At 45.4% G+C, this 22,363-nt stretch overlaps 1 protein-coding gene across 6 annotated transcripts in view; it reads right to left on the bottom strand.

The window, feature by feature from the left end:
* The window catches only part of LOC126355976 (solute carrier family 22 member 7-like), a 195,542-nt gene that overhangs the window by 68,030 nt on the left and 105,149 nt on the right, over nucleotides 1-22,363 (bottom strand). For all 6 annotated transcript variants that reach the window (XM_050006588.1, XM_050006587.1, XM_050006592.1 and 3 more), the window contains one exon: nucleotides 19,135-19,303. In XM_050006588.1, coding sequence (XP_049862545.1) covers nucleotides 19,135-19,303 — 169 coding nt within the window. The remainder of the gene's footprint in view (nucleotides 1-19,134; nucleotides 19,304-22,363) is intronic.

Genomic DNA, 22,363 nt, shown 5'->3' with positions numbered 1-22,363 from the left:
TGACTGTCAATGAGCTTCAGGTGGAGTTTGCCTCTTTGTTCACCACTCTGTCTGTAGCTCGCCAGTACCCCTTCTGACGCCTTTAGAGGCAGTCGCTGTCAGGATTGAGCTCTCGCTGGGTATTACTGTTTGCTCTGTTTACGTTCCTCCGTATGGGCAGCTCCCCTGACATGTCTTGGCTCCGCTGCTGGCTCAACTCCCGCCACCATTGCTGCTTCTGGGCTATTTCAATGCCCACAACCCTCTATGGGGTGGGACTGTCTCCGATGACCGCGGTCGCGCCGTGGAGCATGTGTTGGCTCAGCTCGACCTTAGCCTCTTGAACATCTGTGCACCCACACATTTCAGTGTGGCCCATGGCTCGTTCTCGGCCATCGATCTCTCTCTTTGCAGCCCCAGACTTGTCCCATCCCTTCACTGGAGAGTGCATCCTGACTTATGTGGTAGTGACCATTTTCCCATCTATTTGTCACTGCCCCAGTGTCATTCTTCTGGGCGCCTGCCCCGCTGGGCTCTCAACAGGGATGACTGGCTGGCTTTTACTTCCGCTGCCACCATTGCTTCTCCCCCACAGGGTGACATTGACGAGGTGGTCCGTGTCTTGACCTCGTCAATTATTTCTGCGGCTGAGACTGCCATCCTCCGCTCTTCTGGACTCCCTCAGAGGAAGGCTGTCCTCCGGTGGTCGCCAGAGATTGCTGAGGCTATTCGCGACCGTAGGCGGGCTCTCCAGCGTCATAAGCGGCACCCGTCACTGGAGACCCTCATCGCCTTTAAGAAGCTCTGTGCCTTGGCCCGTCGTCTTATTGCACGGCATAAGCAGGAGTGCTAGGAGAGGTACGTTTCATCCTTGGGCTCCCGTGTCTCCCGGTCGCTCGTGTGGTCCCGCATCCGGCGGATTTATGGATACTAGATCCCTATGGGTGTCCCTGGAATCTCCCTGGACGGCGCTGTCTGCACGGACGCTGCCACCATTGCTGACCACCTTGCCACGCACTTTGCTACGAGCTCTGCGACTGCAACTTACCCTCCTGCCTTTCGCTCTCTAAAGGAGCGCGCTGAGCGGACGCCGTTATCATTCCACACACGTCGTTCTGAGAAATGCAATGCTCCTTTCAGCGAGAGGGAATTCCTCGCTGCCCTCGCCGATTGCCCTGATACAGCACCAGGACCGGACTGCATCCACGCTCAGATGCTGAAGCATCTCTCCGGGGACTGCCAGAGACACATCCTCACCATCTTTAACCGCATTTGGAGCGAGGGCGTGTTCCCGTCGCAATGGCGAGATGGTGTTATCGTCCCCATCTTGAAGCCCGGTGTGGACCCTCTGGCGGTGGACAGCTATCGTCCCATTACCCTCACCAACGTTTTGTGCAAAGTGCTCGAACGTATGGTGGGGCGGCGTTTGTGTTGGGTGCTTGAGTCACGCAGTCTCCTCGCTCCATCCCAGGGTGGCTTTCGTCAGGGCCGGTCTGCTGCAGACAATTTGGTGCGGCTGGAATCTGCTATCCGTACGGCCTTTTCCCGCCGTCAGCATCTCGTTGCTGTATTTTTTGATCTGCAGAAGGCATATGACACAACATGGAGGCATCACATCCTTGCTACGTTGCGCGAGTGGGGTCTTCGTTGTCAGCTCCCAGCTTTTCTTCAAAACTTTTTATTGCGCCGCTCTTTCCGGGTGCAAGTCGGTGCCGCCTGTAGTTCATCTTATATACAGAAAAATGGGGTCCCGCAGGGCTCGGTGTTGAGCGTTTCCTTATTTCTAGCGGCCATTAATGGTCTGGCTGCAGTCGTGGGGTCGTCAGTGTCTCCTTCTTTGTATGCCGACGACTTCTGCATCTCATTCAGCTCAACGACTACAGGAGTCGCCGAACGCAGGCTGCAAGCAGCCGTTCGCAAGGCGGCATCATGGGCTCTGACTCATGGATTTCAGTTCTCTGTGGCCAAGACTCGAGTTATGCACTTCTGCAGGCGTCGGACGGTCCACCCTCATCCGGAACTCTACCTCGACGGTCACCTACTTGAAGTGGTGGACACTAGCCGCTTCTTAGGACTCGTCTTTGATGCCCGGCTCACATGGGTTCCTCATATTACTCAGCTGAAGCAAAAGTGCTGGCGGCAGCTCAACGCTCTCCGCTGCCTGAGCCATGCGTCTTGGGGTGCAGATCGCAGCACGCTGTTGAGATTGTACAGAGCCCTTGTGCAGTCCAGGCTTCATTATGGGAGCCTGGCCTATGGGTCTGCATCACCCTCAGTGTTGACGTTGTTGGACCCCATACACCACTGTGGGGTTCGTCTTGCAACTGGCGCTTTCCGTACGAGCCCCGTGGATAGTCTACTGGTGGAGGCCAGGGTTCCCCCGCTGCGGATTCGCCGCCACCGACTGCTCGCCGACTATGTTGTCCATGTGCATTGCTCACCGGGCCATCCCAATCATCGCCTGCTTTTCCCTGCCAGGGTCCTCCCTCTGCCCGACCCGCGACCTAGGCCTGGGCTTTCCATTGCTGTCCGCGTCCAGTCCCTGCTGTCGGAACTGGGGTCGTTCCCTCTTTTGCCGCCCTTCCGGGCCCGTGCACCCACGCCTCCCTGGTGTATGACCCATCCGTCCGTCCGCCTGGACTTGGCACGGAAACCCTAGGACTCGGTTCCGCATGTAGCCCTCCGCCACCGTTTTCTTGCGCTCCTCGCCTCATTTTCAGGCTGTAAGCCTGTCTACACTGCTGGTTCCCTGGTGGATGGTCGTACTGCCTACGCTTTTGCTCACGCTGCCCATGTTGAACAGCGCTCCTTGCCGGCTGGCTGCAGTATTTTTACTGCAGACCTGGTGGCCACATTGCGCGCTCTTGAGCATATGCGTTCCTGCTCAGGTACGTCCATTGTCATCTGCAGTCACTCCCTGAGCAGCCTCCAGGCTATCGACCGCTGCTATACCTCTTCTCCTCTAGTATCCTTTATTCAGGAGTCTGTTTTTGCCATTACCCGCTCTGGTCGTTCGGTGGTCTTTGTTTGGACGCCAGGTCACGTTGGCATCCCAGGGAATGAATGTGTCGACAGACTGGCCAAAGGGGCGATCGACGCCCCCACTTTGGAGATCGGCCTCCCGGCTCGTGATCTGCAGCTGGCGTTGCGCCGTAAGGTGCTTCAGATGTGGCATGACGAGTGGCGTAGCCTGACATCGCCGAATAAACTGCGGGCTGTTAAGGAGACGACCGATGTGTGGCGGTCCTCCCTGCGGGCTTCTCGCAGGGACTCTGTCATCCTGTGTCGGCTCCGCATCGGCCATACCTACCTGACGCACGGACATCTTTTGCGTCAGGAGGATCCCCCCCTGTGTCAGTGTGGGTCCCTGTTGACAGTCGCCCACAGTTTGTTGGAGTGTCCCCGCCTGCGCACCCTCCGACAGACTATTAATCTCCCGGGCATGTTGCCTTTGGTTTTATGCGACGATGCCTCCATGGCTGACGACGTTTCAAATTTTATCCGTGGTAGTCCTTTTTATGGTTCCATTTAGGGGGGACCTGCCCCTTTCCCTTTCTGTGTATCTTGTCCTCGAGTCTCTCATTGGTTGCAGTTTTAATGTGTGTATTCGGATGGTTGACTCTTTCCCAATTTTTGTTCCCATGGTCAGTCAACTAGTCTCTGGCCCTCTTCTTTTCTTCCGTTTCTTTCTGTCCGGTGTTCGTCTGTACTCTTCTTGTCACTAGTGTTCTCTGCCACATTGGTGTTCTTCCAGTGACTGGGGGGACGGGCGTCTCCTCCCCGCTTGGGGTTTTACCTGTTCTGTAAATTTAGTTTCGCCTGTTTTTTGGAATGGGGGACTGATGACCTTAGCTGTTTAGTCCCCCTTAAACTCCCCAACAACCACCACCACTAACGGCCACAAGACAGGAAATTCCATGATGCACTCAGGTCGTAGTCGACCAAAATAGTTCATTGCTCCAGATGGTGGCTAAGTGTCAGCAGTAGAACCACTCAGTGTTGCTCACCGGAAAACCTCCCCAACAGCGAACCACCGAAGCGAACCACCACAACATGAACAGACGTGGCTTGGGTATTTGAAGCCACTACTCAACTTTAACGTCCTGGGTCGGTGAACCAAAAAGGTCATAGCCATCTGACAGCTCCACACACTGCACAGGGGCTGCCAGCTGCCCCAGCCGACTCCACCACGCGGAGAACTTCCCTCGTTCGCAACAACCGACCGACTCCCTCCAGACCCCCTTTCCCGAAACTGTATGCACCAAACCTTAGATGGAACATGACGCAAATATCAATACACATCACTGCTGCCACAGGTATAGGGAAGAAGAACCACGATGTAACCAAGTCAAGGGGGGGAAACCAAACACAGACAGACAGCGAGCTTCATGAAAACGCATAGCTGGGAGAGAGCACGGCTCATTTACCTTACGGGTACAGAAACGACAGTTGCACACGGTGATCAAAAATGCTGAGCTACAAATTATCTACTGATCCCGTCGTTTTTGAATCCACTTCGCATCATGAAGTGTTATTTTTCTCAAAATCTGAGGATGCTGAACGGAAATATACACTCCTGGAAATTGAAATAAGAACACCGTGAATTCATTGTCCCAGGAAGGGGAAACTTTATTGAGACATTCCTGGGGTCAGATACATCACATGATCACACTGACAGAACCACAGGCACATAGACACAGGCAACAGAGCATGCACAATGTCGGCACTAGTACAGTGTATATCCACCTTTCGCAGCAATGCAGGCTGCTACTCTCCCATGGAGACGATCGTAGAGATGCTGGATGTAGTCCTGTGGAACGGCTTGCCATGCCATTTCCACCTGGCGCCTCAATTGGATCAGCGTTCGCGCTGGACGTGCAGACCGCGTGAGACGACGCTTCATCCAGTCCCAAACATGCTCAATGGGGGACAGATCGGGAGATCTTGCTGGCCAGGGTAATTGACTTACACCTTCTAGAGCACGTTGTGTGGCATGGGATACATGCGGACGTGCATTGTCCTGTTGGAACAGCAAGTTCCCTTGCCGGTCTAGGAATGGTAGAACGATGGGTTCGATGACGGTTTGGATGTACCGTGCACTATTCAGTGTCCCCTCGACGATCACCAGAGGTGTACGGCCAGTGTAGGAGATCGCTCGCCACACCATGATGCCGGGTGTTGGCCCTGTGTGCCTCGGTCGTATGCAGTCCTGATTGTGGCGCTCACCTGCACGGCGCCAAACACGCATACGACCATCATTGGCGCCAAGGCAGAAGCGACTCTCATCGCTGAAGACGACACGTCTCCATTCGTCCCTCCATTCACGCCTGTCGCGACACCACTAGAGGCGGGCTGCACGATGTTGGGTCGTGAGCGGAAGACGGCCTAATGGTGTGCGGGACCGTAGCCCAGCTTCATGGTGACGGTTGCGAATGGTCCTTGCCGATACCCCAGGAGCAACAGTGTCCCTAATTTGCTGGGAAGTGGTGGTGCGGTCCCCTACGACACTGCGTAGGATCCTACGGTCTTGGCGTACATCCGTGTGTCGCTGCGGTCCGGTCCCAGGTCGACGGGCACGTGCACCTTCCGCCGACCACTGGCGACTACATCGATGTACTGTGGAGACCTCACGCCCCACGTGTTGAGCAATTCGGCGGTACGTCCACCCGGCCTCCCGCATGCCCACTATACGCCCTCGCTCAAAGTCCGTCAACTGCACATACGGTTCACGTCCACGCTGTCGCGGCATGCTACCAGTGTTAAAGACTGCGATGGAGCTCCGTATGCCACGGCAAACTGGCTGACACTGACGGCGGCGGTGCACAAATGCTACGCAGCTAGCGCCATTCGACGGCCAACACCGCGGTTCCTGGTGTGTCCGCTATGCCGTGCGTGTGATCATTGCTTGTATAGCCCTCTCGCAGTGTCCGGATCAAGTGTGGTGGGTCTCACACACTAGTGTCAATGTGTTCTTTTTTCCATTTGCAGGAGTGTATTACAGTCTTCGTCTGTACACAAATGACTTGTCTTACAGTAGACGAATTGGTCGGCCGTGTCTGGTTACATTACTCCATTTACAGTGGTATCCTCGATTTGTTTTTTACTGCGTTCGTTGTTTCTCATAACGCTCATTTTTAAAGTTGTTGCAGCGAAGTAGGAAATTCATAACAGATTACACAATACGAAGACATTATTTGTGATGATAAGCTCACCGGACAAGATACTGGTCACCCTGCAGAAATCATTACAAGCATAACCAAATACCGTCTAATTCCGCCCCTGGACTTGATAACCGCCTTTATTCGGCTGGGATACGTGTCCACAAGTTTGTGCAGGTACGTCGCAGCCGACGTAAGCCACTCGCCGTGGATCTGAGGACGCAGTTCCAATAAACTACAGGGATGCGCTCTACCGCTGTTCCAACCTATCCCACACATAATCTGTGACATTGAAGTCGAATGGTGTTGCACGTCAGTCGAGAAGTAATATAGTGAGAAGTGGGGACGGTGTTCATAAAAACTGTCACATATTCCTCAAATCCTTTGAACTTTTTGTTGTTGTAAATACATAACCTTTGTACTGTCGTCTTTGTGTGGTTGTGTGCCCGACTCCAAATGTCCATTGTATGCAGTTCCCGTTGCTATGTTCTCTCGCTAACAGGTGCGGGTGGACAATTATTCACTGACTGCAGCGATTCCTGTCAGATTGGGAAGCGGTTTGGATTCACAAACTGTGATTCGCGTCCCCGGTCCCTCCAGTCCAGATATTGTTCCGGTTCTTATGTCGTGTTTCATCGCTACATGTGCTAAACTTCTCCCTCTATTCACGTCAACAGTTCGCAGCAGAACACGCGTGCCCTTTTTTGACACTCGGTCACGCCCTCACTTTCATTCTCATTTTTGTCCAATGTCCGCTAGAAACATAAATGTCCCACTGGATGTCATTTCGCTGAGCTGACGCTGAGGTAGTGAGCGCACAGTTCAGTGCATGACTCGATCGCTGCGCCATCTGTAAAGGCTTAAGGATACCACTGCGAGTGCGCACAGGGGTGACAGCTTTTGTCCAGTGAGCTTATCACACCTACGTGAGCCGATGACACGACTACCAAAAACTTTTGTGGGTTTTGTTATTGTTCTGAGTTGTGTATGGGTTTATCGATCTCTGTATAGTCCAGTTTCGGAGGTGCTTAACACCACTATTTGGTGGCAGCCTGAATGTAGCATGCAAGGTACAGGAATTCCGTTCTGATGAGTACAGGCATAGCGTACAAACATAATATACTCTTTGCGTGATATTCACAACTGTGTCTAATTCTATGACTAATCAGTCCGCCACATTTGCACTTGACGAATCCTTTATTTGGATGAAATAATTGTCACGACCCAGACTTCAGGATACAGATTCCATCTTCAGGCTTTAACGTCACAATAGGTTTCGTTACATTGTTAAAATCAGTGTTATGTTGCTATCAGCTGATAGAGATTATCAGGGTAAATTGAATTACTTTACATAATTAATGAACAGTGAAGTAATCTCAGCCCAAAATTACATGCATGTAGAAACAATTATGGATCAAAGTCTATCACATTTCTCCACCTCTCCTTAAAGTACGTGGTCAGGTGTGAATGTTTTGAGTGTGGTAGCAGAGAAACCAGAGATGTAGTGGGTGTCAGAATCTTCCACCAACTTCAACACAGTCAGCGGAAGGCAAAGAGCAGCAACACGATCGTTAGACCAAAGGTTGCAAAGTCTAAGAAAAAAAAAACAACGTTTTGTTAGCAGAGGTTGGTCATGGGCCTCCCCCACCACCTCGCGCTGCTCGGGGGAAAGAGCCGCGCAACAGTTACGAGGAGCTTTTTGGGAGACAGGTAAGCGACCAGACGTTCCTTCAGAACGCTGCGTTGAATTCAGGGACAAAGGTATTTGAATGTTTAAATATGTTTAATGTTAACAATCTATTTATCCGAGGCTGTTGTTCAATTTATCCGATATAGGAATAATCTTCTCCGTTCGAGATTTCTGTTAAGACCCGCCACGTGGTGCATAGTTTCAAACTGCAACCGCCGAGAAAGCTAATAGAGGGAGTTTTAGCCAGTTTTTGCGTTTGCTGAACATTTATGCTAGTGTGTGTCGTTGTTTAACAACTTATTGAAAATTTAGTGACGAGTGTAGCTTTTCTAAGATGAATCGTTTCGTATTCAAGCACTTCGCGCTGGAGATACCAGCCATGAGTCCTGCTCGGTGCCAGCCACTGTACACAGAAAATCTGCATAGAGAAATAGTTACGATATTTGTATTTCAGTGATAACTTAGTGCACGTGCATGTATCATCATAGTAGTAGTGACCACGTGCTCTCCAAGATTTTCCTTCCCCCCACAGGATGATGAAAATCAAAGGCAACACGGCTTGTAATTCAAAGGAGAAATAATCTATGTGCATAGTTAAATAATCTTTGTCCATAGTTAAATGAAAATTCAAAGCAGAATTAGTGAAATGTGTATTAAAAAGATTGTTAAGAAGTAACTTCGTAAATTTGTCTAATGTTGGTTAAAATAAAATTAACTTTGTTTTTCGAAGTAATTGCCGTTATAGGCTTGCTCATTTAAACCGTACATAAGAAAATAGACTCCAGTGACGCCACCCCTTTACTAAAATTATTGGCACAAGACTAGATTCGTGCAGGATGTAGTTTTCTCTGACCATCCCCAAAATTACAATTGCGTTATCCGTTGCGACTTCAGATTCAATCGATAAGATTTGTTCTGAACTATGATAGGCCTAAACACCAATTCTAAAGCGGGCATAATAGTCAGTGAAGGTTACGCTGCCGAGAGAGAAAAACCGTGCATAAGATCCTTCCCCACAGCAGGCTTATATAAAAATGAATAAAAGTAATACCTGCTGATAAAATTAAGAAAACTCCCTTCTCAGACTGCCACAGACAGGGAGAATTAACGACATTTACGATCTAAATACCAGTCGTTGGGAGCTTGCAAGGCGCTACAAAGAAAGGAACAAGGAAAATTAAGAGGCAGCCTTCATCAAGTTAATTAACATTACAGGAACCCATATAAATATGCAAATCAAGTTACACCTTGACTGCGTACGAGAAACTCGCAGTAGTCATGTAACAAAAGCAGGAAATATCAAGTAGCATGCAGGTGGGGCGTGAGAAAGTTCTCTCAGTCAACCAGTACCTACTGGGTAAACGGACCGTAACTTAAACATGATATGAATGGAACAGGAAATAGTAACACAGTGCCAGAGTAACGTAACCTATGAACCAACAGTGAACGACAACACATGTGGTATGGGCTTAAGAAATGAACGTGAAAGCAATAGAAGCCACAGAATACCAATTTGCGAACCTCAAAAGTAGGTTACCACCATAAGTCCCCAGTCCGGCACAACCGTGGAAGCCCAGCAGGACCGGCCAGCAGGCAATGCGACTCCTGGGAGAGTGGCCGCCAACGGAACTAATACCAGTGGTAGGAGGGAATACTGAAGATCGTGGAGGTTGCGTGGAATTTCAGCTGTATGGCGTCGGATACTGTTTTCAAAACTCGGTTCCAGTTTTCTTTGAATAGGTTGTACGTAATATATTGTTCCTCAGCTTAGAACCAAATAAAAGAGTTGTCAAGTACAACTGGAGCAGATATATACGTCAAGAAAAATAACATACAAAGTATAAGTACACTCATGCTCATAAATTAAGGATAATGCTCATACATGGTGAAACAACGCTCTGGTGGGCGGTTTGCTGGTTTAAATCACCTCGGGGTATGACCATGCGGTGCATTTGACCTGCGGTAGTCGCATGGTGACGCTGGCAGCACTCCACATACGCAGAGGCGTGCTGGTGCATGCCAGAGTACGGTGCAGCGAGTAAGTGTGCAGACGTTTTCAGACGTGCTAATGGTGACTGTGTGCAGAAAACGGCTCAAAGAACACATATTGATGACGTTATGAGGGGTGGAATACTATGGCGACTGGAGGCTGGTGAAACACAGCAGGTCGCATCACGGGCGCTCTTTTTGCCACAAAGTGTGATCTCAAGATTATGGCAACTATTCCAACAGACAGGAAACGTGTCCGGGGGATTCAGTATGGGACGTCCACAGTTTACAACACCACAAGAAGTCCGATATCTCACCATCAGTGCCCGCAGACGGCCATGGAGTACTGCCGTTGGCCTTGCTCGGGACCTTACCGCAGCCACTGGAGCAGTTGTCTCCAGACACACAGTCTACATACGACTGAACAGACATGGTTTATTCTCCTGGAGACCTGCAAGGTGCATTCCACTGACCCCTGGTCAAAGGAAAGCCCATGAAGCCTAGTGTCAAGAACACTTCTGTGTCTTGGTCCCAGGTTATGTTCACAGACGAGTCCAAGTATAGTCTGAACAGTGATTCTCGCCGGGTTTCCATCTTACATGAAGCAGGAACCAGATACCAACCCCTTAATGTCCTTGAAACGGACCTGTATGGAGGTCGTGGTTTGATGGTGTGGGGTGGAATTATGGACTGATGCACATACACCCTTGCATTTCTTTGACAGAGGAACTGTAACAGGCCAGGTGAATCGAGCGTCATTTTGCACCACCTTTTCAGGCGTGCAGTGGGCACCCCCTGCCCGTGATGGATGATAATGCACAGCCCCAACGAGCTGCCATTGTGTAGGAGTACTCTGAAACAGAAGGTTCAGGCGAACGGAGTGGCCTGCCTGTTCTGCAGACCTGAACCCCGTCGAGCACGTCTGAGATGCTCTCGGTCGACGTATCGCTGCACGTCTTCAGACCCCTACGACACTTCAGGAGCTCCGACAGGCACTGCTGTAAGAATGGGCAGCAACTGCTCGACCACCTGATCCAGAGTATGCTAACCCGTTGTGTGGCCTGTGTATGTGTGCATGCTGATCTTATCCCATACTGATAACGGGGTACATGCGCAGGAAACAGTGGCGTTTTGTAGCACATGTGTTTGGGGACGCTTTTTCTTAACTTATCACCAATACCGTGGATTTACAGATCGGTGTCGTGTGTGTTCCCTAAGTGCCTATGCTATCAATGCCAGTTCTGTGTAGTGTCACGTTGTGTGGCACCACATTCTGCAATTATCCTTAATTTATGAGCATGAGTGTACTTTACAACGTACTTTATCTGCAACACATCAAAGCCAGGGGGGATAAAAAAAGTCCTTGTGCAATAATGCATTTAAACTTTCGAAACGTAAAGCCTTATTATGACGCAAAGGCCAGTTCTATTGTAAAAACCGCAACGTATTTAGCTTCCAGCGCTGTTATGTGTTATATATTGATTATGAAAGTCTCCGGCATTCCAAAATAATTTACCAAAATTTGAATCCAAGGCAGATCATTCTGAAGTCTTGCTAGTTCGAACAACTGTACCACATTCTGCAGTGGAAGTTTCCAGGAAGCTGAGAATTTAATTTTTCAGCATCTTCAGAAGTCTGATAATCGGAATCAGAAGATATGACGAAACTACGAGTGAATCATGCCAGTAATGTGAATCTCGTGCCTGGAATATTTGTATGATTACAATCCATAACGTCATAACTTAGAGTGAACCTATACTTGTAATGACTGGAAAGCTAGATTATGTTCAATGTTTCTTCTATATTGCTGAGAAGCTCTAGCCACAAAATTCTGGGTTCGAGCCCTAGTCTGGCACATCGTTTTGATCTGAAGGGAGGTTTCAATATGCACTGTCTGTTCAAAGATATCAGGACGCACCCATGTAACGCAAATTGACCACTAGATACCGCAACAGCTGGGCTCGCCATGAAGAACTGCGGTGGATGGTTCAAATGGTTATGAGCCCTATGGGAACATCTGAGGTCATCAGTCCCCTAGAACTTAGAACTACTTAAACCAACTAACCTCAGGACATCACACATCCATTCCCGAGGAAGGATTCGAACCTGCGATCGTAGCGGTCGCGCGGTTCCAGACTGAAGCGCCTAGAACCGTTCGGTCGCACCGGCCAGCTGAAATGAGGTGGAGAGTACAGTGCAGTTAACAGAGAAACAGCAGAATGTATCAATCAGGAGAGCTCAGTGACTTCGAACACAAATTAGCCATTGGATGCCACCTGAGTGAGGAACCCATCAGGGACATTTCAACTTGCATAAAGTTGCTCCAGTCGTCTGTCGGTAATGCTATTCTGAATTTGAGACCTGAAGCAACAACTAAGGCTAAACTAAGTCGAGTAAGACATCCTATACTGGCGGAGAGTGACTGCCAAGCATTGGTGATGGTGGCTGTAAAACAACGCATGAAGTGAGCAGAAGGAATCACTCATGACTTCCAAACAGCTGCCAGCAGGCCGGGTAACGCTATGATTATGCAAGGTGTTACAAAACAGAGGTGTAACAAAACAGATCGATGATCCTACTTTGTTAGCTTTTGTACTTCCAAAGGAAAGAAATGTAGTAGGTGCATACGGAATGGGCTAAAGAATGAAAGAGGATACCGCCTGGTAGAATTTTGCACAGAGCATAACCTTAATCATAGCTAACACTTGGTTCAAGAATAGTAAAAGAAGGCTGTATACATGGAAGAAGCCTGGAGGCACTGAAAGGTTTCAGATAGATTATATAATGGTCAGACAGAGTTTTAGGATCCAGGATTTAAATTGTAAGACATCTTCTGGGGCAGATGTGGATTCTGACCACAATCTATTGGTTATAAACTGTAGATTACAACTAAACAAACTGAAAAAAACGTGGGAATTTAAGGAGATTGGACCTGGATAAACTGACAGAACCAGAGGTTGTAGATAGTTTGAGGGAGAGCATAAGGGAACGACTGACAAGAATGGGGGAAAAAATACAGAATAAGAAGACTTGGCAGATTTGAGAGATGAAATAGTGAAGACAGCAGACGACCCAGTAGGTAAAAAGACGAGGGCTAGTAGAAATCCTTGGGCAACAGAGGCGATACTGAATATAATTGATGAAAGGAGAAAATACAAAAATGCAGTAAATGAAGCAGGCAAAAAGGAATACAAATGTCTCAAAAATGAGATCGACAGTAGGTGCAAAATGGCTAAGCAGGGATGGCTAGAGGTCAAATGTCAGGATGTACAGGCGTATTTCTCTAGGGGTAAGATAGATACTGACTACAGGAAAATTAAAGAGACCTTTGGAGAAAAGAGAACCACTTGCACGAATATCAAGAACTTAGATGGAAACCCAGTTCTAAGCAAAGAAGGGAAAGCAGAAAGGTGGAAGGAGGTCTATACAAGAGAGATGTTCATGAGGACAGTATTATGGAAATGGAAGAGAATGTAGATGAAGATGAAATGGGAGATATGATAGTGCGTGGAGAGTTTGACAGAGCACTGAAAGACCTAAGTCGAAACAAGGCCCCTGGAGTAGACAGCATCCCATTACAACTACTGATAGCCTTGGGAGAGCCAGCCCTGACTAAACTCTACCATCTGGTCAGCAAGATGAATGAGGCAGACGAAATACCCTCAGACATCAAGAAGAATATAATGATTCCAATCCCAAAGAAAGCAAGTGTTGACAGATGTGAAAATTACAGAACTACCAGTTTAATAAGCCACGCAGGAAAATACTAACACGAATTCTTTACAGACGAATGGAAGAACTGGTAGAAGCCGACCTTGGGAAGATCAGTTTGGATTCTGCAGAAATGTTGGCACACATGAGGCAATACTGACCCTTCGACTTATCTAACAAAATAGATTAAGGTAAGGCAAACCTACGTTTCTAGCAGCTGTAGACTTAGAGAAAGCTATTGACAATGTTGACTGGAATACTTCGTTTCAAATTCTGAAGGTGGCAGGGGTAAAATACAGCGAGTGAAAGGCTATTTACAATTTGTACAGAGGTGGCAGTTATAAGAGTCGAGGGGCATGAAATGGAAGCAGTGGTTGGGAAGGGAGTAAGACAGAGTTGTAGCCTATCCCCGATGTTATTCACACTGTATATTGAGCAAGCATTAAAGGAAACAAAAGAAAAATTCAGAGTAGGAATTAAAATCGATGGAGAAGAAATAAAAACTTTGAGGTTCGCCGATGACATTGTAATTCTGTCAGAGACAGCAAAGGGTTTGGAAGGGCCTTTGAGCGGAACGGACAGTCTCTTCAAAGGAGGATATAAGATGAGCATCAACAGAAGCAAAACGAGAATAATGGAATGTAGTCGAATTGATGTTGAGGGAATTATATTAGTAAAAGAGACACTTAAAGTAGTAAAGGAGTTTTGCTATTTGGGAAGCAAAATAACTGATGATGGTCGAAGTAGAGAGGATAGAAAATGTAGACTTGCAATGGCAAGGAAAGCCTTGCTGAAGAATAGAAATTTGTTAACATCGAGTATAGATTTAAGTGTCAGGAAGTCGTTTCTGAAAGTATTTGTATGGAGTATAACCATGAATGGAAGTGAAACGTGAACGATAAATAGTTTAGACGTGAAGAGAATAGTAGCTTTCGAAATGTGGTTGTACAGAAAAATGCTCAAGATTAGATGGGTAGATCACATAACTAATAAATAGGCAGTGAATAGAATTCGAGAGAAGAGAAATTCGTGGCGCGACTAGAAGAAGGGATCGGTTGGTAGGGCATATTCTGAGGCATCAAGGGATCACCAATTTAGTATTGGAGGGCGGCGTGCAGGGTAAAAATCGTAGATAGAGACCAAGAGATGAATACACTAAGCACATTCAGAAGGATGTAGGTTGCAGTAGGTACTGGGAGATGAAGAAGCTTGCACAGGATAGAGTAGCATGGAGAGCTGCATCGAACCAGTCTCTGGACTGAAGACCACAACAACAACATTGCATTCTGAGGATTGGACCACCCGAAACGTAAACATGGTTTATAGACAATAACATTCCTGATATTGACTGGGCTCTCCTTGAGCCCTAGCTGAACCCAATAGAACACCTTTGGGATGACTTAGAAGGTCAACTTTGCTGCGGACACTCATGGGATACATTACTACTTTTACTGCTTTCGGCCCTTGAGGAAGAATGGGCTGCCATACCTTCACAGACATTTAAACACCTTGTTTAAAGTGTTCACCTCACAGTTCAGGCTGCGACAAAGACGGTCAGTGGAACACACCGATATTAGTGTCCAGTAATATCGAAACCACTCTCGTATTTTCGCCAGCTATGGGTAACGTATTTTAATCTGCCTTTATTATTTTTTACTATTAAAATGAAATATTTAAGTTCAACAGTATTTAAATACAATGTAGTCTGTAAGAGTAGTAAGTAAAGAAATAACAGAATGAAATGTAATTTGTTGCGGTCAATATAGGCTACTACACGACATTATTAGCTCACTTCTTTTTTCTCGCATGCTTAACTTTTTGATCGTTCTTGTTGCTAATATATGGTTATTTATTTGAATTCAGGCATTTTAATTGAGATTTCAGTAAAAGTTTTATACATCCGTGCTGTGTAAGGATAAATTTGAAAATACAACAATATTTATTTTAAACAGTGTAAGTTCTTTAACCAAAGATATCCCTTTGCCAAGTCGGCAATAATTACATCTTGCGAAATAATTACTTCACAAAGTTGAAACTATGTGGAGAGAGAAATATTAATTAACTGAATGATTCCTATTGATGTCACGGGGTCCAAACGGTACATATCGAACATGCGATCGTAAACCCATCAAGCGACTCTGGTGATGGGCGTTAAGATCAATAATCTGGGATCGTCATTTTTATGTGTTTTCCGTCGTTCCCGTAGTTGCTCTAAATTTCATACCTCCATGAGTTATTTTTGAGTTGCTAGGGAATCCCAGACGATCTATGTCTCGTGTTCTTGATGTTTCTTCGGCGGAGTCTCTCACATGGAAAAATCTAATTCTATGTTTATCCAGCGAAGGAAATTGCTCGACTTTTTGTAACAAATATGGAGTACCACCGGGCGAGAAAAGAAGGGACTAAGTAGACTGTGGTGGTTCGAAGTGTGTAAAACTTCGTAAGCACAGTTTCGATGCTGAAATACCGTTTACAGTATCACGAAGAATACTTGGTTCGACTCTTCCAAATTATCCATCCAGACCACCATAATGAACTTTCACATGATTACAACACCGACGATGAGTAAGGTAAGTCATCTCCTTTGCAATTACAAGTATTTTTGTAACGCTCTTCTTTTGTCGTTGCTGTAGCGACCACCGTAAACATACCCATAACGCCCGCCATTAGAGACGCATGATCGATTTAAGATCCCAAGTTTAATATGTATCGTTTGGACCCCGCGACTTCGATATTCATTCATTCTTGGAAATTACCGATCATTAATGAGAATTCATTCAGAAGTTACTTTCAACTAAATAGGCCTAAAAGTTTAAAAAATGATTGTAATCAGAATTTTTAGTGTGAACATTTCGATACGAACCACAAAGATATTAATAGCGACAGCTGTATGTTTACTTTAAAGTTCAGTACGAAGCAGATAATAAAATATGTGGTAATATTTTACGTTAGCTAGCCAGAACGTGTTTTGACAATTAGTTAATTCATATTTCTGGTCCTTGTATGTTAGAAAAGACTAGGAAGTTTAACATCATAAAATTATTTAACTGAAATGCAGGCCATCTTAAATAATTGACGCAGTCCGTTGTTTGCCGTGTGAATAAACGGTGCATTGATTCCTCATCACACACACTCCATATTAAGAATAATAAACCAATACACAATTGAGCCATATGCGTCTCGTATTCGTGCCGCTTATTACTTGACCTCTTCTCTTTGCGGCACTGCCGTCCCGGTTCTTATTCTATTTACTGGCGTCACTAAGTTGCTGACTTGCCTGCCCGTGAGTGGCAGCAGCAGCGCTTATCGATAAGAGCACTGTCGTTCTATCTTTGGAGCGACTGCTAGTATGTTTGGGTCATCGTGTATCGGGAGTTGAGTTGGGACGCAGCAGCAGTGAGGTCGAGACAGCCATGACTCGCTAGACCATTGCTGACTGAATTGAGTGCGGATGACCTTGGTGGGTCGTTCGGTCGGTTGTCTTATTGGACGACCTGTATTTGGTCGCCGACCGCTTCTGGGTTCTCTCAGTCACTGGTTTTAGTATTGTTCGAGATGTTTGTGGAAGTGTTTCGTGGAACCGTGTGTGGCTTGTGTTGTTTTGACTGAGCAGCTATTTTAATGCTGTCTGCATGCTGCAGGCAGTCAAACGGTTGGGACGGAGCAGCGAGGAAGTCCCGCGGCGCAAGGGCAGGCTGGGACAGCTGGCGGCATGCATGCACTCTCGGATCGTGAGGTGCTAACTGCGAGAGCGACAATTTCATTGCTCACTGTACCTGGACGTTGAAGTCGAGTGATCAGTTAACCTGTAATGAAACCTCAGCTATTGTGACATCTCTTTGTTCATTTTTGGGTTGTTGCTCCCTGGACCATTTGGGCTAGGAGCAATGTACGGTGTGGTGGAGTCAGCGAAATCTTGCAGCCGTCTTCCTTTATTGTGATTAATTATTAAATTGACGGTTACTTGCCAGTGAAGTGCACCAGCGGTATTTTCTGCCCTGTGGCCATTAGTGACCCAGTTACCTGCCCTGGTAGTTTGCATAGTTTTGCGGTAGTGTGCCTTTCCTCTTCGTGTTGATGCTGTCCAGCAGGCATGTAGTTCGACAGCCTTTTAAGTTGTTTGGTTCATATTTTGCTTAGAGTGATATTGTTCCCTTGGCTGTATTTAGACGCCAATTACTGAAGTTGCAGTGCTGTTCATATCCTAGTCCTCAGCCGATATTTTCCATCGTTCTGCTGTTGGTCGGACGAAAGAGAATTGTTTAACTTGTTGGTTGGCCCTTGGGTCATCTGTAGTTTGGATGGCGATCCGATTATTTAACTTCAACTCTTGGCTGTCTCTGTCATCTCATCTTACGTTTGAGCTATCTTCTCAGGTCAACACTTGGAACACTTCTGAGCACCACTTGTTCTGTTTGTTTTAGATTGTGATTTTCATTTTAGTTTGAAGTATTGTGCGAGGCCTTTGTTCATGTATTAATTCAGTTTTTTTTAATTTTACGTAAAGGCCCTCAGCCGTGTTAAATTAAAATTTTCAATACTGATTTTATTTAAAAAAAATTCTTAAAAATTTGTTCTATCTGAAATTGTTTGTAATGCAGGCCCTAAGCCGTTAGTTGTTCAACGTGTTATGTTTGGCCTTCAGCCGAGGATTTACGTGAACCCCTTTTATGAAGCCTTCAGCTGTGTGTATTCTTCAAACGAAAATTGTTTTACAAGAAGGAAGGGTTTTATTTTAAAGTGTTTGTCTGACCTGTTTTTCAGGCCTTCAGCAGTTGTTTCAAATTTGTTTGTGGCCTTCACGCGGGCAATAAGTTAATATTTCTTTAGTTAGGCTTTTGGTCATTCTGTTGTAACTTTAAAAAGAAACTTCTTGGTTAGAAAAAAAAAGTTTATTAATGTGTTTTAATTATAGTTGTCCTTCAGATGTGTAGTGCAGGCCTTCAGCCGCTAATTGTTTTCAGTTGCATGTTTTTTTAAATTTTTACCTTCTATTTTTAATTGCTTTTGATTTCTAAGCCAGGCCTTGAGCCATTCTTGTATTTGGTGTGGTGTTGGGCCTACAGCCCAGAAAGCATCTCAAGTTTTCTTTAACTACAAAGTAAAACAATAGCAGGATTTTTTTGGTCGCAGTGAGACATCCAGATCGCTACTACAAAATGGACCACGAAAACCCCAAGAAATAAATTACAAGACAAGTAGGACAAGTCAAGACAAGACGGAACCGGCTTCAGTATGTCTCTGGACACTTTTAATCAGCTAGCGTGAGAAACCCCATTGGGAGATACGTGCGCGTCGGCGACATTTCAGCGGTCATGAATGATAACGGGTCGTCAACGATTTCGATGTCACGCCACAACACGTGGCCACCGACATCAGCATGAAAAAGGGTGCTCGACGTTCCTTGAGAGATGCACCTCTATACATTGTCCACAAAACAAAGGGTTACAGAAGAGGAAGTACCATTTATTACACGCACATAGGAAGAGGCATCGATATTGCATATCCGTTGATACCTCTGCAACAACAAGTAAGTCTGACATTGCTTACGTTTTCAACTTACTCGTATTATTAAATTTCAAATCGCCTATCAGCCCATCATCTTACCTGCAGAAGAGTAGTAATATAAGGCAGCACAGTGCTGCAAAAAGCAAGGAGTGCTTCCAGCTGGGAAACATCTGAACACACAAGCAGGCGGACACTAATGCTATTGGTATACCAACGTGCCCCATGCAATTCACAGAAGAGCGGTTTCTGATATCCGTCAATTCCGTCCCTGAAATATCAAAATCAGCATCTTATTTAATTACTAAATTTAAAATGTCACGCTTTTTTATTTTAAGTTATTTCACGTGATACACTTCTATATTACCGTGTACACCAACATTTACAAATAAATTGCAACACTTAGCATAACAACAAACAAATGAATAATACTGAGTCCACATACAGCTTAAGGTTACATAACGTATACATTAAATTTATAGAGAAAAATATTATACGACCAAAACCAGAGTTCGATCAGATTAACATATAATGAAGAGATCATATAAATTGCCTCGGAGAAATTTCATGTAACCAACAAAGCACAAAAATAAAAACGGCTTTAGAGAACATAAAGCAGCTGACAGGAACCCTGAGCGTGTTGTTATTATCATGCGATTACAGGCAAATTTCTACGCACTCCTCTCACATGTCACAACATGAAACTGCGTGTTTTCAAAGAGATGAAAGTTGTGCTCTTATTATTGGAAGTAGTCAGTTGACATACTGAAATTGGTTCAGGGGGCTAGGGACATATGTTTTGCGACATATTGTCATACTTGTGGCTAAATTGTTCAGAGTGTCTCTACAAATCTAAACTAGCAGTATCCAGGGTGTTTTTTTTTTCCGGTGGCTACGATCTTTATGCGTCAGTTCCACGATGAGCTGTAGTTTGGAGGTAAGCGGCTCCCTACAGCTAACAGAGTTAAGTTAGTTCAAAGGAAACCAAGGATACAGAATAAGACAGAACCTGCTTCAGACTGAGCATACCCTTAGCCATATGTGATTTTGTTAGAGTATCATTTTGTGCTGCTGCAGATTTTAGTGTACTGTACAGTCCTTAGTTTCTCCTTCAGCCAAATTAGCTAGTCAAGAAAAGTGTATTATTTATTTACGTATTTTGTGTATGATGTGTGTACTAAAATGTTATTTTGTGTTATTGTTTTTTTTTTTCGTGTAAAGAATATTAATTTATGGAATGTAAAAATAACTCAGCACTAATAGGGACTAAACACAGCAGTTCTAAGGTATGAAAGAATGATGATTCTTCAGCGTATGACAGACGTTACTTATGCAACATTCTTTCAGGAGTGCTATTCTGCAAGTTTCGAAGGAGAGCTTCTGTAAAGTTTGGAAGGTAGGAGACGAGGTACTGGCAGAAGTAAAGCTGTGAGTACCCGCCGTAAGTCGTGCTTCGGTAGCTCGGATGACAGATTACTTGCCCGCGAAAGGCAAAGGTCCCGAGTTCGAGTCTCGGTCGGACACACCGTTTTAATTTGCCAGTTAGTTTCTTGTAATTTTGCTATGTGAAGTCGCAAGTATTCGTCTCCGAATAACTGCTGCAACTTACATCCTTGTGAATCTTCTTAAATCTTCTTACTGTATTCTTCTCTCGGTCTCCCTCTACAATTTTTACCTCCCGCACGTCCCTCCAATACTAAATTGGTAATCCCATGATGTCTCATAATGTATCCTGTCAGCTAACCTTTTCTTCTAGTCACGTTCCGTCATAAATTTTTTTCTCTCTATTTCGATTCAGCACTTTTTCATTGGCTACGTGATCTGATCCTCTGTCCTTCATCATTCTTCTGTAACACCACCTTTCAAAACCTTCTGTTCTGATCAAAACTGTTTATTGTCCACTTCCATTCATAGCTGCATTCCACACAAATACTTCCAGAAAAGACTTCCTAACACTTGAACGCATATTCTATGTTAAAAATGTCTCTTCTTCAGAAAGCTTGCCGTTGACAGTCTAGATTTTTAACCCCTACTTCTGCCATCATCCGTCATGTTTCTGTCATATAACGAAACCCATCTATAAGTGTCTCTTTCCTAATCAACTTCCCTGAGTATCACCTGATTTAATTCGACTGTATTCCATTATCCTTGCCATGCTTTTGTTGATATTAATCCTATATCCTCCTCGTCAATTCCGTTCAACTCCTCTTGCAAATCCTTTGCTGTCTCTAATAGAATTACAATATCATCGGCACACTTCAAAGTTGTTATTTCTACTCCCTGAAATTTAATTCCTACAGCAAATTTTTCGTTGGTTTACTTTACTGATTGCTGATTGTACAGACTGAATAACATCGGCGATGGGCTACAGCCCTGTCTCACTTCCTTCTCAACCATTACTTCCTTTTCATGCACCTCGTCTCTTATAACAGCCGTCTGCCGGCCGGGGTGGCCAAGCGGTTCTAGGCGCTACAGTCAGGAACTGCGCTACTGCTACGGTCCCAGGTTCGAATCCTGCTACGGGCATGGATGTGTGTTATGTCCTTAGGTTAGTTAGGTTTAAGTAGTTCTAAGTTCTAGGGGACTGATGACCTCAGATGTTAAGTCCCATAGTGTTCAGAGCCATTTGAACTGCCGTCTAGTTTCTGTACAAGTTGTAAACAGCCTTTCACTTCCTCTATTTTACCCCTGCTACCTTCAGAAATTTAGAGCGAGTATTCCACCCAGCATTGTCAAAAGGTTTATTCAAATCTACAAATGCTACAACAAATGTAGTTCACCTTTCGTTAAGCTGTCTTCTAAGTAGTACAGTTAATATTGCCTCGTGTATTCGTATAAGAGAGAGAGAGAGTTCGAATGCTAACTAATGTGAAAGACACTCAGTGGAGAGTTACATGAAACTTAGTTTTATGAGGCTTTTAAAGTAGATTTATCTAGAAAACATGATTAAAAACTTTTGCTAAGCGACTGCAGAAACGTCACAAAGTAAGTGACAAACGGATGTTAGTAATTCATTACCATTATTAATATAAACGCAATGAATTTGCGAAACGACTAGTTATCGACGCCGTCAGTCCTCACTGAGAAGATAGTCAGTTTCGTTAAAAAATGTATCAAATCTTTGTTCCCAATGGTGAACTTTTAAAATCAAACTTAAGGTCGCTCAGCTTGGAGTGAGGAATAAATGGTGTTCCAGATATTAGCTAAATGCCCCATCCTTAGTTCCTGCTTGACCAACACACCAGGCAGGCACTAAAGTATATTATTTAATTACGTGCTATGCGTATAACGTTTGTACTAAAATGTTGTTTTCTTTGTTCGTTTCATGTCG

The sequence above is a fragment of the Schistocerca gregaria genome, chromosome 3 (assembly GCF_023897955.1).
Source record: "Schistocerca gregaria isolate iqSchGreg1 chromosome 3, iqSchGreg1.2, whole genome shotgun sequence".
Classification (NCBI taxonomy): Eukaryota; Metazoa; Arthropoda; class Insecta; order Orthoptera; family Acrididae; genus Schistocerca; species Schistocerca gregaria.
Note: the sequence above shows the minus strand (reverse complement) of the source record. Positions and strands in the feature narration are given on the sequence as shown.